This window comes from Bufo bufo, chromosome 5 (assembly GCF_905171765.1).
Source record: "Bufo bufo chromosome 5, aBufBuf1.1, whole genome shotgun sequence".
Lineage (NCBI taxonomy): Eukaryota > Metazoa > Chordata > Amphibia > Anura > Bufonidae > Bufo > Bufo bufo.
In genome coordinates, this window is record NC_053393.1 from 223249628 (window position 1) to 223265776 (window position 16149).

At 40.3% G+C, this 16149-nt stretch overlaps 1 protein-coding gene across 6 annotated transcripts in view; it reads left to right on the forward strand.

Moving 5' to 3' along the window:
- Positions 1-14213, forward strand: part of GLI3 (GLI family zinc finger 3) — a 223923-nt gene extending 209710 nt beyond the window's left edge. For all 6 annotated transcript variants that reach the window (XM_040432675.1, XM_040432680.1, XM_040432677.1 and 3 more), the window contains exons 11-15: positions 3005-3154; positions 4940-5104; positions 7497-7787; positions 9961-10288; positions 10441-14213. In XM_040432675.1, the coding sequence (XP_040288609.1) occupies positions 3005-3154; positions 4940-5104; positions 7497-7787; positions 9961-10288; positions 10441-12581 (3075 nt within the window). In that variant the 3' untranslated portion in view covers positions 12582-14213. The remainder of the gene's footprint in view (positions 1-3004; positions 3155-4939; positions 5105-7496; positions 7788-9960; positions 10289-10440) is intronic.
- Positions 14214-16149: the final 1936 nt, after the last annotated feature.

Sequence of the window (16149 nt, forward strand, 5' to 3'; positions counted from 1 at the left end):
CAATATTTCTAAAACAGTGATATCATTGAAAGCTATTGACTTGTCACACTGCTATCAAACTGCCCTTCTGACATGGCCCTAAGTCAGGAAAGCAATTGGAGAATATATTAAAACATTTATTACCAACCACCTGAATGTTACTCCAGGTAAAAGAAAAAATCTGATGCTTCATTTCATAGAAACCCTTGGGCTATTCCTGAACTTCAGTTACAAGTGTTGTATTGTGTGCCTGTCATTGTCTTATACTGTAGAGCTCTTACAGTTTTACAGGAGATGCACCCCAGGCAGTAGTCAAGTTAAAATATTATACTTATCCCTGTCAGGGTTTTGATTTCATGTAATTATTGTTTTTGCATCATGTGAATGTGTCTGCACAAAGTAAAGTCATGCCAGGCAAAGTATTGTATCTACTGTATATTATTATTATGAACATATTGGTGCACAGCTCCACCTAGAGGCAATATGGAAGAATTGCTACTACACAAGTTTTTATGAATGCATGGTTAAAGGTAGTTTAAGTTTTTAACTATATACATACCAGTGCTCATTCTTACTGTTAAACACCTGTGTGTATTAGGCTACTTTCACACCTGCGTTCAGGTGTCTGCTCGTGAGCTCCGTTTGAAGGAGCTCACGAGCGGTCCTGAACTCAGCCGCCCGGCCGCAATTCATTCTCAATGGAGGCGGATCCACTGAGAATGCATCCGCCTGCCAGCGCTCAGCCTCCGCTCCGCTCAGTGAGCGGACACCTGAACGCTGCTTGCAGCGTTCGGGTGTCCGCCTGGCCGTGCGGAGGCGAGCGGATCCGTCCAGACTTACAATGTAAGTCAATGGGGACGGATCCGCTTGAAGATGACACCAAATGGCTCAATCTTCAAGCGGATCCGTTCCCCATTGACTTTCAATATAAAGTCTGAACGGATCCGCTCAGGCTACTTTCATACTTAGAAAATTTTCTAAGTTTTAATGCAGACGGATCCGTTCTGAACGGATGCGAACGTCTGCATTATCGGAGCGGATCCGTCTGATGAAACATCAGACGGATCCGCTCCGAACGCTAGTGTGAAAGTAGCCTTAGATGCTCTTCTATCTATTAGAGTAGTCAGTTTTAACTTTTTGATTAAAGGGGTTGTGCCACTAATATAAATGTATCCCGTCCAACAGATATCGCCATATACCACCATTTAGCAACACTGCCTTATTCTAAAGTTATTAACTTACCATTGCACCCTGTGGCCCATTGGTTGCTGTAGGTTACGTCCTGCAATGGAGCCTTGTAATGTAGGATGTAGGAAGCGTCGTTGGTAAGAACAAGGATCATCTTTAGTGCTACATGATCTGCTGCTCTCACTGCCCTAAGGCATGATGGGACAGCAGACATGTGACAAACCTGAAGTAGGATAAAGAACACTGCAAATGAGGTCAATTAGAAAAAAAAAAGAAGCAATCCAAGGAAGAAAGGGAGCTAGAGCAATTGATGAAAACACACTTTAGAGTGAAAAGTTGTTTTTGGCACAACCCCTTCAGTCATTAAGACAATGATGTTTAGAATTTTTACTAAGGCACCCATAGCACTGCATTATGGAGTTGTTCTCCCCATAGATACGCTGCTTTTTGGGGGAATGCAGTGACACGTATATGCACCTGTAAGTACTTTGTGTGCCACTGCACAGGGTCTCCGAGACCTGCGTTATGCTTAAAGATACAGTAATAGCTTAGGGCTCTTTCACACATACATTGTTAATTCCTGTATTGAGATCCGGCAGAGGACCTCAATACCGGAATTAAATGGATCTATTTTGATTTTGCACATCAGGATGCATCCGTTCCGTTAGGATGCGGTTGTGTGAAATCAAAACGGGGAAAAACAGAACCGCCACTAAATACATTGAAAGTCAATGAGTGATGGACCCTTTTTTAGGCTCCTGAAAAAACGAATCCGTCATCATTGACTTACATTTTTTTTAGTGCCAGATCCGTTTTTTTAACATTTTTATGACTGGACACAAAACCGCAGCTTGCAAAGTCCGGTCACAAAACGGAATGCCCACATAACGGAAGATATCCTGACGCATCCTGAACGGATCTTCTTCCATTCAGAATGCATGAGGACTAAACAGAAACGTTTTATTCTGGTATTGAGATCCTCTGCCGGAACTCAATACCGGAAAACAAAAACGCAAGTGTGAAAGTAGCCTAAGCTTCCTTCTAGTGAGGCAAATTCATATCAGATAAAAATAAATGATTTCCTGATAGTTCCCATAGCAGACTCACCTGTTCAGTAAGTGTCCACCAGCAGTATTTCTACCCAGATTGGTGCAGTATGTGAAGTGTCTCTGACATTGTATCATTCGGAGCCTGTTTTGAGGTGGCGTCTGCTGAAAGCGTTGGACTTTGCAATAGTCCCTTTAGGCTTTTCTGAAATGTCATCAGCTCTAATTGCTGCTTGACCCATTCCTCCCTCGCAAGGAAACAAGGTTTATGTGTCTTTGTCTGTACAACGCCTGCTGTCATTTCACCGGAATCAGTACAGCTGGAATAGTTACAGAGATTAGTCCCTGTGGCTTTCTAAACATAAAGCTGCCTGACAACCCTGACCTAGACGTTATTGACACAGTTATAGAGGTTTACCACGTCTTGTATAAAAGTGTGAGGTGAAATACAGTAACCTCATTGGTGTATGGTGAAAAATCAATGGTAATTTATTATGGCACTCTGATGACATGCATATTATAAAAACGTGACTGATTATCTGGTCCCAAGATATCTAGCCATAGCATGAACTGCCACATTCAGTTGTGTGCAAATCAAATTCAACTTTTATTTTAAAGAATATTTGGTGTAAGATAGTACCGTAGTGACGCAGAAAGCTGAAATCTGGGAGATCATTTCTGCTTCATGACACCTGAAGTTTTTGTGTATTTGATATTTTTTATATTTGATTTGATTTTAATGAGTAATATCATTATAGTTTTTATACTGATTTTCTTCATCTTAATTACAGCATATAAACAACGATCACATACATGGAGAAAAAAAAGAATTTGTATGTCGATGGCTGGAATGTTCTAGAGAGCAAAAGCCATTCAAGGCTCAGTATATGTTGGTGGTCCACATGAGGCGACACACAGGGGAGAAGCCACACAAATGCACTGTAAGTAGTGGCGATATCTCACAGAGAATAACTTTATTTCTGAACTTTTGCTAAATACTTTTTTACCGCTGCAGCAAATAAATTGTCCCTTAAAGAAATTTTCAGCCTATTTTTTTTATTTTATTTAAAAAGCATATTAATACTCCAGTCCAAACAGAGGTAAGAAAGAGCAAGGAGCAGGACATAAACTAGGTCTTTTTCAAACTCTCTGCCACTTTAAAGGCATATGTATTTGCTTATTAGATGATATGGAAATGCCATGCTTAGGATCCCATTGAATTAGCTTTAGAGATGAACCACTGCAAACAGCACCTCCCGCTATATATGACTAAGGCGTCTTGCACACGAACGTTTTGTGCCCGTGGCCGTATTGCGGGTCCGCAATACATGGTGTGGGGTTACGCTCTGGTAGACAGCATTAGCGGACGCAGTATAGAGGCAACAACAAGTTCTTTGGATCAAACAGTTCAGTGTTTTATTCACACTTTAGGCAAGTGACAAAACAAGCAGTCATAATCAAACAAAAAGTCACCTTGCGGTGTTGGTGGTAATTCACACCATGCGGCAATTCTGCCTCAAAGAGTTCTTGACCATAGCAGCACCAACCATTTTTTCCCACCAAACAGGTAGCAAGCCTTCATCCAGACACAAGGCTCCCAGATCCCAACACAGAGACATGGCTTCTGAGCCCAGCTGACTATTTAAGGACAGCCAAGTGCTGCCAAAACCCGGATCGGCACTTAAAGTCCGGTATTTGACCTCACCTGGCTGTAAATCAGCCCAGCACCACATACTGGGAGGAAAATACAGTTTTTTTCCAGACAAAACCTCTCACTGTGTCCCAACGGGCATCGGCCCGTGTGCACTCCACATCACGGATGCGGACCCATTCACTTGAATGCGGAACGGAAGCACGGATCAGAACTACGGAGTGCTTCCGTGGTGTTTCTGTCCGTGCCTCTGCACGGCAAAAATAGAACTTGTTCTATTTTTTGACGGTGTGGATGGATCACGGACCCATTCAAGTTGAATGGGTCTCGATCCGTCCCGGCTGCCGCACAGGAACGGATGCTCACGATCGTATGGCTTTTTCAGTTTTTTGCTGAACGGAACAGCTGGCCCCTGATAGAACAGTACTATCCTTGTCCCTTATGCGGGCAATAATAGGACATGTTCTATCTTTGAACGGAAACGGAAGTCATGCCGAGTACCTTCCGTTTTTTTTGCGGATCCATTGAAATGAATGGTTCTGTATACGCTATATATATGGAACGCAAAAAAATGGAAAGGAAAAAAAAAGTTTGTGTGCAAGAGGCCTAAGGTAGATATGCGTATGCCTTCCGTTTCCGTTTTTCAGTTCCGTTCAAAGATAGAACATGTCCTATTATTGTCTGCATAACGGACAAGGATAGTACTGTTCTATCAGGGGCCATCTGTTCCGTTCAGCAAAAAACGGAATGCACACGGACGTCAACCGTATTTTTTGTGGATCGGAAAATACAGAAAAAGCCATACAGTCGTGTGCAAGAGGCCTTACTGTTGTATATTTAAATTGGTACCATGTAATACCTCATTCCTCCACCAGTGGCCACTTTGGATAAATATTTTGCCGCCTGTCACGCTAATAATTGCTGATTATAAATAGGGTCTCATTCGGAGTAAGGGTTGTGTAGATGGGTCCACTACTTTAATTATATTTTTGTAAAAATACATATGGTAAACCCCTTGTAAAATGTTACCAGTGCCTACAAGCAGGGTGATGATAAAACTGTTCTTCTCTTTTAGTTTGAAGGGTGTGCAAAGGCTTACTCCAGATTAGAAAACTTGAAAACTCACTTGCGATCTCACACTGGAGAGAAACCATATGTCTGTGAGCATGAGGGCTGCAACAAGGCTTTCTCCAATGCATCAGACAGAGCGAAACACCAAAACCGAACTCACTCTAATGAGGTAAGTGCCAGCAGTCATAGCATTTTACACCCCATGTTTATTAAGAAAGTTTACTGTAAGTACATCAGCTTTTACCTTATTACTGTGGGTCACATTATTATCCATTTCTTATTCATTTACCTCTAATTGCATGGCTAATGGCAACTGTTAGGGAATATTTCTCCAGGATAATCTTTTATTTGTCTAGTGTAATACATGAAAACTATGAAGGGAAGGAAACAGCTGGAAATAGATATATTTCTCTGATAAGATACATTGAAAAGTTTCTTATGATCACTTGTACTGTTGATTTATGCAAAGTTGTGTGAAAAGTTAGTGACTTCACTATTTAAATACCCTGAAGTGAGGAAGATTTAAGAGCTGGAGGGAGCACACATGCCCTAAGGTCAGTGAAAGTCGGAGCAGGCGAGAGGCAGGCATCAGCTTCTGTGAAGTGGACAGCACAGCGCGGCTGTGTCAGCTGGGACTGCCAGGAGGAAGCAACAAATTGCCAGTGGCCATGGACCACTGGAGAAGCAGCAGGAGAGAGCAGGTGAACTGCCGGGACAAATGAGGTGGCGGGTACAGCCAGCCGGTATAACAATGTGTCAGTTATGTGTAATAATGCCCATGTGCCTACTAGGATTAGTAATAGTAAAACTGCCCCATAGTCTATTATTAAAGTGGTAAGAACATGATTGTTTGAACACTAGATAGTATAATTAAAGCTGAGAAAGAATAGATCCAATATGAGTTTGTATGGGTTATGTTTCATGACTTAAGACTTTTCCTCTTGATTTTCCCAAAATTCCACAGTATGTTTTAGGTTTTGACTTTCTACCATGATTTTCCATGAGTTTTAAACGGTTTTCCTGGATTTACATATTGATGACCTATCCTCAGGATAGATCTTCAATATAAGATTGTCAGGGGTCCGACTTCCGGCACCCCGACTAGGGTGGCCACTTGCAGAGCACCAAAAAGGACGACATTACACCTCGAAATTACCTTGTGACGTCACATCATACAGTGCGCGGTGTGATCTGGACATGCTGCCTCCTGCCATGGGGTTGGGGATATGTAAAGTGACCATGCCTGCTGTCCCGTCACCCATAACCACAAAAAAAGGAGGACTTCTGGCCGGCCGTCCTGGCCTTGCGCTGGACGGTGGACCAGGGGTCTAAAAACCGGACGTCTGGCCACCCTAACCACGACAGATTAGCTGTTTGAGGAGACTGCAGCCTCCATTCAACTTACCAAGCACAGCGCCTTACATTGGAGAGCAGCTATGCTTGGTATTGCAGCGCATGCTGATTTACTTGAATAGGGCTGAGCTGCGCCTAGGCCATGTGACCAATGAACCTGACATCACATGGCCTAGAAAGAGGCCTAAGCGCTCACAGAGCGCTGCATGCTCTTCACACAGCTTATCGGCTGTAGTCCCGGGTGTCAGACCCCTGCTAAATCCCGGAGGACCCCTTTAATTGTATCACTTCTAAATTAATTCTCCATCTAGGCTGACCTGAGTGCCTTAATTTTGTTTGCGTGTTCCAGTTTTCCAGTGCATATTTTGTGCTTCATTAATCAAGTTGCAAAAATGTTTCTTCTATCTTGTGTTTTCGTGGAAATACATTACTTATATCTGCGTGACAGTACATATTCGAAATATGATTACAACACTGTTTCATGCATGCCCTATATTAAGCTGGCAGCCAGTATAGTAAGGATGTCATAGAAGAAGTGGGTCACTGTGCCAAAATGATTTCTATCTTTTATCATCTACATGGAGATGAGCCTGGCTTAGTCCAGAATAATGCTAAAATAGCATACTGATATTCTAAAATGTTTAAATCATGGACACCTAGGCCATCTAGTGGTTGCAACAAATAATGCATCATTTGTGCCATTCATAGTTATCTATAAGATTCCAAGTAAACCAGGGGTTCATTAAGGTCTGATCAGGGTTCTCAAGAACAAAGCAACAACAAGACCTGGCACTTTTGCAGTAATGAGGGTACACAAATTTGTGCCTGCTGAAAGTAAACTGAAGCAGTAAATGTATCTGAACCAAATTATAGCACTGGACAAAACCTCCAGAATGATTTACCCACACCTACACTAAGGTTATGTGAGGCAGGAATGACATTAAGGGTTCCCCAGGAGTGGGAACTTTTTTAGGTGAAGTAGGGTTTGGAATCAAGACTGTATAATGTTTGCTGTGTAGTGTATGTATATGTAAGTTCCTGTAAGCATTACCAGTGTGTACCACAGTTTTAGGGTTTCATTAAATAATGGCATCTTATGTATAAATTTTGTATATTCTCAGTATGTTTGCAAACTTCATCGAACTACATCATTCTTTTATTATTGCCTCACTTGGTATAACAGTTTTCTATTTCTTATTTCCCTGCAGAAACCGTATGTGTGCAAGATCCCTGGCTGCACTAAACGTTACACAGATCCGAGCTCTTTGCGAAAACACGTAAAAACAGTCCATGGTCCTGAGGCGCATGTAACAAAGAAACAACGGGGCGACATCCACCCAAGGCCTCCCCCACCACGAGAACCAGGAAGCCATTCACAGTCCCGGTCTCCAGGCCACCCAATTCAGGGTGTGCATGGTGACCACAAGGACCTCAATAACACTACCTCAAAGCATGAAGATTGCCTCCATGTGAAATCAGTGAAGACTGAAAAGCCAATGGTATGTAGCTTACTCTTTCGACGCTGTTGTACACTTTTATGCCCTGTCCTTTCCATGTTGTATAACGTTATTTAAAGGATAACTGTCATATTTTCACTCAAAATTCGATTTTCATATATGTTGTTGTGCTGTGGTGATATTCCATAATCACTAATTATTGTGTTCACATACCACTTGTTTAATAAGATTCCGTCCAAAGCAACCGCTCCTCACAAGACTTCTTTCTGACTGTCTTCTCAAGATGGCTGCAGATGCCATGAGGCTAAGACCTCCCTCCCTAACTACCCAGAATTCATTCGGCTCATCTCGGGAACGCGCAGCCTCACCCCAACCAGTCGGCTTTCTCCATACTTAAATACTCCCTCTTCCTCCTGAGTAGTGTTGATCGCGAATATTCTAATTGCGATTTTTTTTATCGCAAATATCAGCACTATCCCGATCCGACTTGCAGCGTTCGGGACTGCCGACTACTACGTTCTCTGTCTTCTATATATAGAAGATAGGAGACGGAGGACACCTAGCAACGCTATTTTAGCCGCACCACTGAAATGCCTGGGGGAGGTTAAGAACATTGTGCAATTACTAGGCAATTCAATACCTATACAAAAGTATTAACTAGGGAACAAAGGTAAACTTAGTCAGAACAATCCAATTACATAAAAAAAAATATATGACAGTTACCCTTTAACATTACATTCTTATTTTAATAAGGGGGTAAAATTCATTACCTAGCATTACTAAAAAAAAATCATTTCTTATTTTACTCACTTTACCGTATATACAGTATCTATATATATTTATTTTTTTACTTTAATCATTTATTAAATCAACTGTGTATTTTATGGCTTTCTATCTTTAAATTTCCAGCATTTTAACAATATAAGGGTACTTTCACACTAGCGTTGTGAGGATCCAGCAGGCAGTTCCGGATTGCTTTCTATTCAGAATGCATTGGGACAAAACTGATGCGTTTTTTTTCCGGTATTAAGACCCTTTACCGGATTTCAATACCGGAAAAGAATAATGCTAGTGTGAAAGTACCCTATCACTGTATATTATAAACCATGGTCACTCTTTGTAACCTAAATTGAAAGTAGCTTTAGAAGTACATGCACGATACGTAGATGATGTCTTTGTGACTACTAATGAGTTACAGTGTTGCAACTTAAATTTACTAACTTGTTGTCTTTTCTGTCTGATGTTCTTAAATGTCTTTCTCAAACTTTCTAAGGACAGTGGGTAATAAGGTGAGGGCTAATACTCTTTTCAATTTGTTTGAATCAAAAATATCACATCCTCAATTCATTTCCACAGTGTTCACTAGAGTAGGTCAAAAATATGTATTGTCTTGAAAAAAGATTTTAGTTTGTTACATTTATTAACCATAGTTTTGTCTTGCTTGTCTTGCTTGTTTCACTGCTTGTTAGGCTTCATTCATATCACCGTTCAGCCTTTCCATTCTCCTGCCCAGTTTATATCGGGAGAACGGAAAAGATGGATTCGGCACATAACTGAGCGGAACCTAAGGACCCCTTAGACTATAATGGGGTTCATTAGGTTTCCGCTCAGAGGAAGATTTTCGAAGCAGAGACAAAAGTCCTGCATGCACAACTTTTGTCTCCGCTCCAAAATCATCTTCTGAGCAGAAACCTAACAGACCCTATTATAGTCTATGGGGTCCTTAGGTTCCGTTCAGCTCAGTTATGTGCCGAATCCATCCTTTCCGTTCTCCTGATCCTAAACGGAGCAGGAGAACGGAAAGGCTGAACGGTGATGTGAATGAAGCCTTAGTTGTATGCTATTATCTGTGTTTTAACTGCAGCATTGTTACCATTCATTTGAATGGGAGCAGCACTGCAGTATCCAGATTTATCAACTACACAATGGACAAAGTTGTGTGGTTCCGGAGCCAGGGCTTCTTCATAACAGCTTACGGGAGAGTGTCGAACCGCCAATCAGATATTGATTGCCTAAGAGTAGGCCATCAATAGTAAAATCCAGGACAACCCCTTTAATGCCCCTACAAATATAAGGCTTGTGTGACATTTATGACTCTTAGGTGACAGAGGAAAATAGTTAAACCAGAGCTCCTCCTTTTGTTTTGCTCTTTTTGTTTTTTAATATATTGTAATTTGTAAACTTACTGGCATTATTTGTCATTTATGTCAAACAGACATCTCAGCCAAGCCCTGGTGGTAAGTCTTCATGCAGCAGCGAGCAGTCCCCCATCAGCAACTATACCAACAGTGGGATCGAGCTTACTTTGAATAATGGAGGCAGCATAGGAGACCTAAGCACCCTGGACGATACCCCAATCATGGACTCTACCATTTCCACAGCAACCACAGGACTTGGTTTACAAAGCAGAAGGATCATGACAGGAACCAAATGGATGGAACAAGTCAAAGTAGAAAGAATAAAGCAGATAAATGGAGTGCTTCCAAGACTGAACCCAGTTCCACCTTCAAAGACACCATCTTTGCCACCAATCACTGGAAATGGTATAGTGTTATTTCTCTCCATTTTACATTCCACTTATTACCAATTAAACTCTTTATGCTTGTTTACTCCTTTGCATTGTATTATCCTGTGGTTTCTTTACTTTTTCATTTAGGATGAAACATACTGAATTTTGTTTATTCTTTCCTTTTAGGTTTGCAGTTTGGCAGCAACATACATTTGGGAGGATCCATGGCTGTATTTCCAAATAGGAATGAGCTTTCAAGCACAGACATCACAGTACTGAATATTTTGAACAGCAGGAGGGACAGCAGTACGAGCACAATCAGTTCTGCATACTTAAGCAGCAGCAGAAGGTCTTCTGGAATTTCACCATGCTTTTCCAGTCGAAGATCTAGTGAAACTTCCCAGGCAGAAGGAAGACTACAGAATATAAGTGTTGCAGATTCCTATGATCCCATATCCACTGATGCCTCAAGGAGATCTAGTGAATCCAGTCAGTATGATGGGCTACCAAGTCTCCTAAGTCTTACTCCTGCACAGCAATACAGGTTAAAAGCAAAATATGCTGCTGCTACAGGTGGTCCTCCGCCAACTCCACTGCCAAACATGGACATGATAAGTCTGAAGACTAGAATGGCATTGCTGGGTGACAGTAGAGATAGTAGATTATCTCCTCTTTCTTCATCAAATGTTCCTAGAAGGTGTAGTGATGGTGGGGTAGGCACTTTTGGAAGAAGACATTTTATATCCAATGAGCTTCAAGGGAATGCAATGCGAAGGGCAAGTGACCCTGTAAAAATGGTTTCTGCAAACTTGTCTACTGGTAGAGTTCAGCGGTTCAACAGCCTAAACAGCATCAGCACTCACGATGTGGCTCCGCCTGTGGAAAGGCGCAATTTAGCCCTGCAAAACTATACTCGTAGTGTCTATTCTCCATGTCCTCCCAGTATAAGTGAAAATGTTGTTTTGGAGGCCATGATTATGGAAGCAGAAGGAAATCTGGATGATGAAGATTTCTTACCAGATGATATGGTTCAGTACCTTAATTTGCAAAACCAAAGCCTGTACGACAACTCACCAAACAGTGAGTTAGACAAACCACAAAACAATGCAGCAACAGTAAGGACCATTAACAACTATGACCAATCCCAAATGAATAATAACTCATATAATCAAGTTTTCCAAAATGTGGAGCAGACAGAGCAAGGAAATAATAAGAATGACCTACCTATACAATGGAATGAAGTTACCTCAGGCAGTGCTGAGCATTCCCCTTCTAGAGTTAGGTATGGTCATCGATTAAACACACAACAAAATAGAGCTTTCGGAACATACAATAATATGATGGTTCAGCAGCAAATGATGTCAAAATGTGGACAATTACAGCAAAAAGGATATCAAAATATGCAAAGTAATCCTCAAGCATTACAGCAAAATCTTAATCTGTACAACAATTCACTGTCTATCAAAGATCAGCAATACCCAGTAACAGGTGGTTCCTACAATCCAGCAATCCGGGGGCAGAAATTTACAGGCAGCAATCAGATGAATAATGGTCAGCATAACATTGTACCACCCATTCCCTATACTGAGCAGTCTAATTCAGCTGACATAGTCCATAATCAAAATCTTCTAAATGAAGACTGTCTACTACAGTTTGCAACTGAGAATATGATCCATGGCATGCATTTCTTAGGAATGAATCGATCAAATCAGACGTCCTTAGGTCAAAACGGTCACAGCATGGAAGCTTCACAGGCCTTCCTATCAACCTCACAGCCCAGTGGGAATCAACAGTTCAGGAATTACCAGTCCTGTGCAAGCAACCAACAGATTTACAAAGCAAATGGTATTAAAGTAGAGGTACAGCCACAGCAACATTGTGCCAATCCACAAAATTATTCAGGTCAGTTCTATGACCAAACCATGGGATATACTCAACAGCGGGTGAAACCAGGCTCTCACACAATGAAAGAAGCCAACTGTCTCCTAGAAGATAGCAGTAATATCAATGTATCTGAGCTTCTTTCACCAGGAGCTAACAAAGTTACCAGCACAGTAAATAATATTGATAGCAGTAGTTTAGATGGGGTGCAAATTGATTTTGATGCCATTATAGATGATGGGGATCATGCTAGCTTAATTTCAGGAGCTCTTAGCCCCAGCATCATCCAAAACCTGTCACGGAATTCATCGCGTCTTACCACACCTAGAGTGTCTCTTACATTTCCAACCATGCCAGTGAACACCAGTAACATGGCAATTGGGGACATGAGTTCATTGCTAACCTCACTTGCAGAAGAAAGCAAGTTTCTTGCTGTTATGCAATAGACTGGAGACTAGAACAAACTTATATAATCAAGAAAGCAACTCCTTTTTTATGTATGTACGTATTTTAGCAATTTTATCCCTAATTATTGGGATACATTCCAAGTATGTTCCTTTTATGGAATAAAGACTCAAGCCCTAAAGTGTTGTAGGGAGAAATAGTCTTCCATTTCAATTTTGGATCAGTATTGCCAACACAAAACCATGTTTTTTTTTTATTATTTTTTGCCGAATGGGTCTTTACACTTTTTGCTTAGTGTACGACAACATAGCTGTGTAATATCTGTGCATGTTTGACATGTGAAAAAGTCTTAATTATGTTTAGTTGTTCTGTTTAGTCCGTTTTAAAATCAGTATTGTATAAGGTGTATTGTGTTTGGGAAAATCACAACCTTGTTAGGGAAAATCACAACCTCACTAGCTATGGTGACTACTTTGCCCACTTCTTATTTGACAACGCCTGTTCATATCATATACTGTATGTCCTCACCTAGTTGCTAAAAGTTAACATTTTTATTTCTGCACAGCTATAGAAGAGAACTTATGTGTATTATTGGAGGTTGCATGAAAAGTCAATATATTGATGACAAAATCAAGTCCTTTTTGTATGGTGTTGTTTTCTGTTTATTTTGTATGACACAGGTATTTTTCATTCATATTTTAACCCAGGGGCGCCTGTTTATCTTAAGCAATCAGTATGTCTCACTATTCCAGATTTTCAATAGGTTGCAGTCTTGACATTTTGTCATACTTGTTATAGGCCACCCCTTCTACTGACCCGGATAGTTGTGCTTACGTCTTCATTTGTGAAAAAAAAGCAATTTTTTTGTAGAAAGAAGGGAAGTACCCACTTTTAATTAGTAGAACTATTGTTATTGTTACGTGCATAATGTATGGTACTCTTATATATGATGGAATGGTACAGTACTTGACTGTAAGTAGCACTGTGGACTTTATTTCCCAAAGACACTTAGCTTGAATTTTGTTAGTGCTTTTCACAAGGTACTGTGTTTACTCTTGCATTATTTTCTACTTTGCCTATAGCCTATTATGTTGTCCATAGCATATCAACATTTTAGTACATTCTTGAAATGTATGTGCCTTATGTTTGTTTTTTGTTTGTTGTATTTTTTTTTAAATGGGGACCAAGAATATTGCCAAGCCTGTGATCCTACTAGAGTTATCAGTCAGCAAATAGCACGCCACTCTTTTCATATCCAAAACATTTTTACCCCATGAGTGCTAATTTTGAGACTTTATAGAATGGCCTTTGTATGGTACATCGTGAAAACAATGTAAGATAGAAATAAGTTCTTTTTATTTGTCACCTTTTTTTTTTTTTTACAAATGTTTTTGTATTGAAATGTGTACTCTTTCTTTTCCTTTTCATTTTTTTACTGTGTAAATATATTAAAAGTGCGTTAGAGATAGGAGTATGAATTTATAGGCCTGCTAGCCATAGTTCTATGGAGACATTCAAACGCCGTGGATCCAATAGTCTAAAGCCTTGGACCAGCCTGCTGGTTCTGAGCATTATGTACACAATAAACGTACTTTATGCTGTCAGAACCACTTAGCTTTTTTTTGTAACAAAAGGGAAAAAAAAACAAATAAAAAAAAATATTCTTACCTTAATAAAATGAACTTTGTAATTATGCATGTTTGTTACTGCCTCCTGACTAAAGCTAAACACATTATATAGAGGTACTGTCCTAAACTGTGATGCATAAAGGAATTTGTCAATAACCAAGTGGGTAAGAGGTTTTAGTACATGCTTTAAAACCTACAATTTGGTCCTATGGCATCAGCTACAATGCAGAAAAGAATCAAAAGGATTACCGTGTATGATTTTATATAATTATTGGTAATCAATATAAGTGTATTTTGTTCTCTAAATAATAATGCAACTAGTTTATCGATGCATCCCCACATCCCTCCTGCAACATCTGCCCTGGATATTAGCGCTGAAGTGCAAAATTGTAACATTGAGTGTATTATGAATTCAGAGCATTATATATCATTCTTGTATGGAAACTTTCTGGTGTACAAAATTCACAATTGTTGGAGCATGTGTGTTTTGCACCACAATTTGTGACTTTTTGCACTTCACTACCCCCATCCGCACTTTAACAAAAAGCGAGCGGGGAATGGGCAGGGCAGAGTGGGTCAACCACAGCTCAACACATTTATAGATGTGTGCGCCAGAAACGTGATGCACTTTGCACTTGAAATCTATGCCAGCTTCCTTGCTGGTGTGGATTTCATTTTCTGGTTTCATGGACCTCTTGACCTCTTGAAGATGCACCTCTGAATAATTCTGGTGCAGCGAACTAGGTGTGCTAATTTTATTTGGTGATAATTTTTTGAAATTTTATAGAACCCCTATTTATTGACAGTAGCAGCACATTACCTGAAATATGTAAATGTCATGATATTCTCATATTCGATATTAGATGATGTGGAAAAGGAGGAAAAGCAGATGGCAGAAGAAGGGCTCCCACCTGTAGAGTAAGAGAGTATTGGGGTTGGAGAAGTGGGTATCTCAGAGCTGATTAATATTCTGTGTTTACTGTCTAATAAGATTACAGGTAAGAACAGCAATAATATGCATTTTGTCCCCCCATCTAACCAGCCAAACCCCATACCAGCAACAGTCCTTGTTTTAAGGTGGTGTGTGGCCATTAACAATGAAGACCGACTGTCACTGCAGTCTTCATTATTAAATGAAGCATGGCCACAACCCACCTGCAGCATGGCCGCTCCGTATGGCTTTACCCTAAGGCAGAGTGGCCTGGGTATACCTAATTTATAGCGATTCATGACAAATTAATTTAAAACAAATCAAATTATTTTGTGAATTTTCAATACTTTACTCATCACTAGTCCTGATATGCATGAGCAATAGGAAAAAAAATGGCAGTCAGCAGCAACAACTGGAGCTGTTAGAAATTAGGGCAAAATAAATTGGTTACAGGTTCCCTTTAAAGAAGTTGTCTATATCTAGGATAGGAGATAATTATTTGATTGGTAGGGTTTAAAACCAATTATGAGAATAGGAGTCCTGTGTCCCACTATATTAATAGAGTGGCAGTTGAGCATGAGCACTGCATCTTCATTCATTCTGTCTTTTTATCTTCTCCTCTGCATTCCCATAGAGATGAATGCTTGACCACAATGCCATTCATCGTTCTAGGGATCAATGGGGGTCCCAAGTGTCGGAGCCCCACCAATCATGCATCAGTCCCCTATCCTGTGAATAATCTTGCTACAACCCGTTTAAGCCAGTGGATGCAAATTTTGCAGATGGTAAATCCAACCAGTCCCTTTTGTAGGGCTCTTTAGTACCAGTCAAACTCAATGTCAACTATATTGATGACTATGGGTGTAAATAACCAAAGATCAGACACTACGGAGTAGAAAGTAGGTTAGTCTTAACCAAAGACAAATTGTTTCCAGCAAACTATTATACAATGCTACATTCTCTTTGAAGACTCTGGTTTTATTCCTACAGGACGGAGATCATTGTAGTATAGAATTCCTTAAAAAAAAAAATTTAAGTTTAACCCCATGA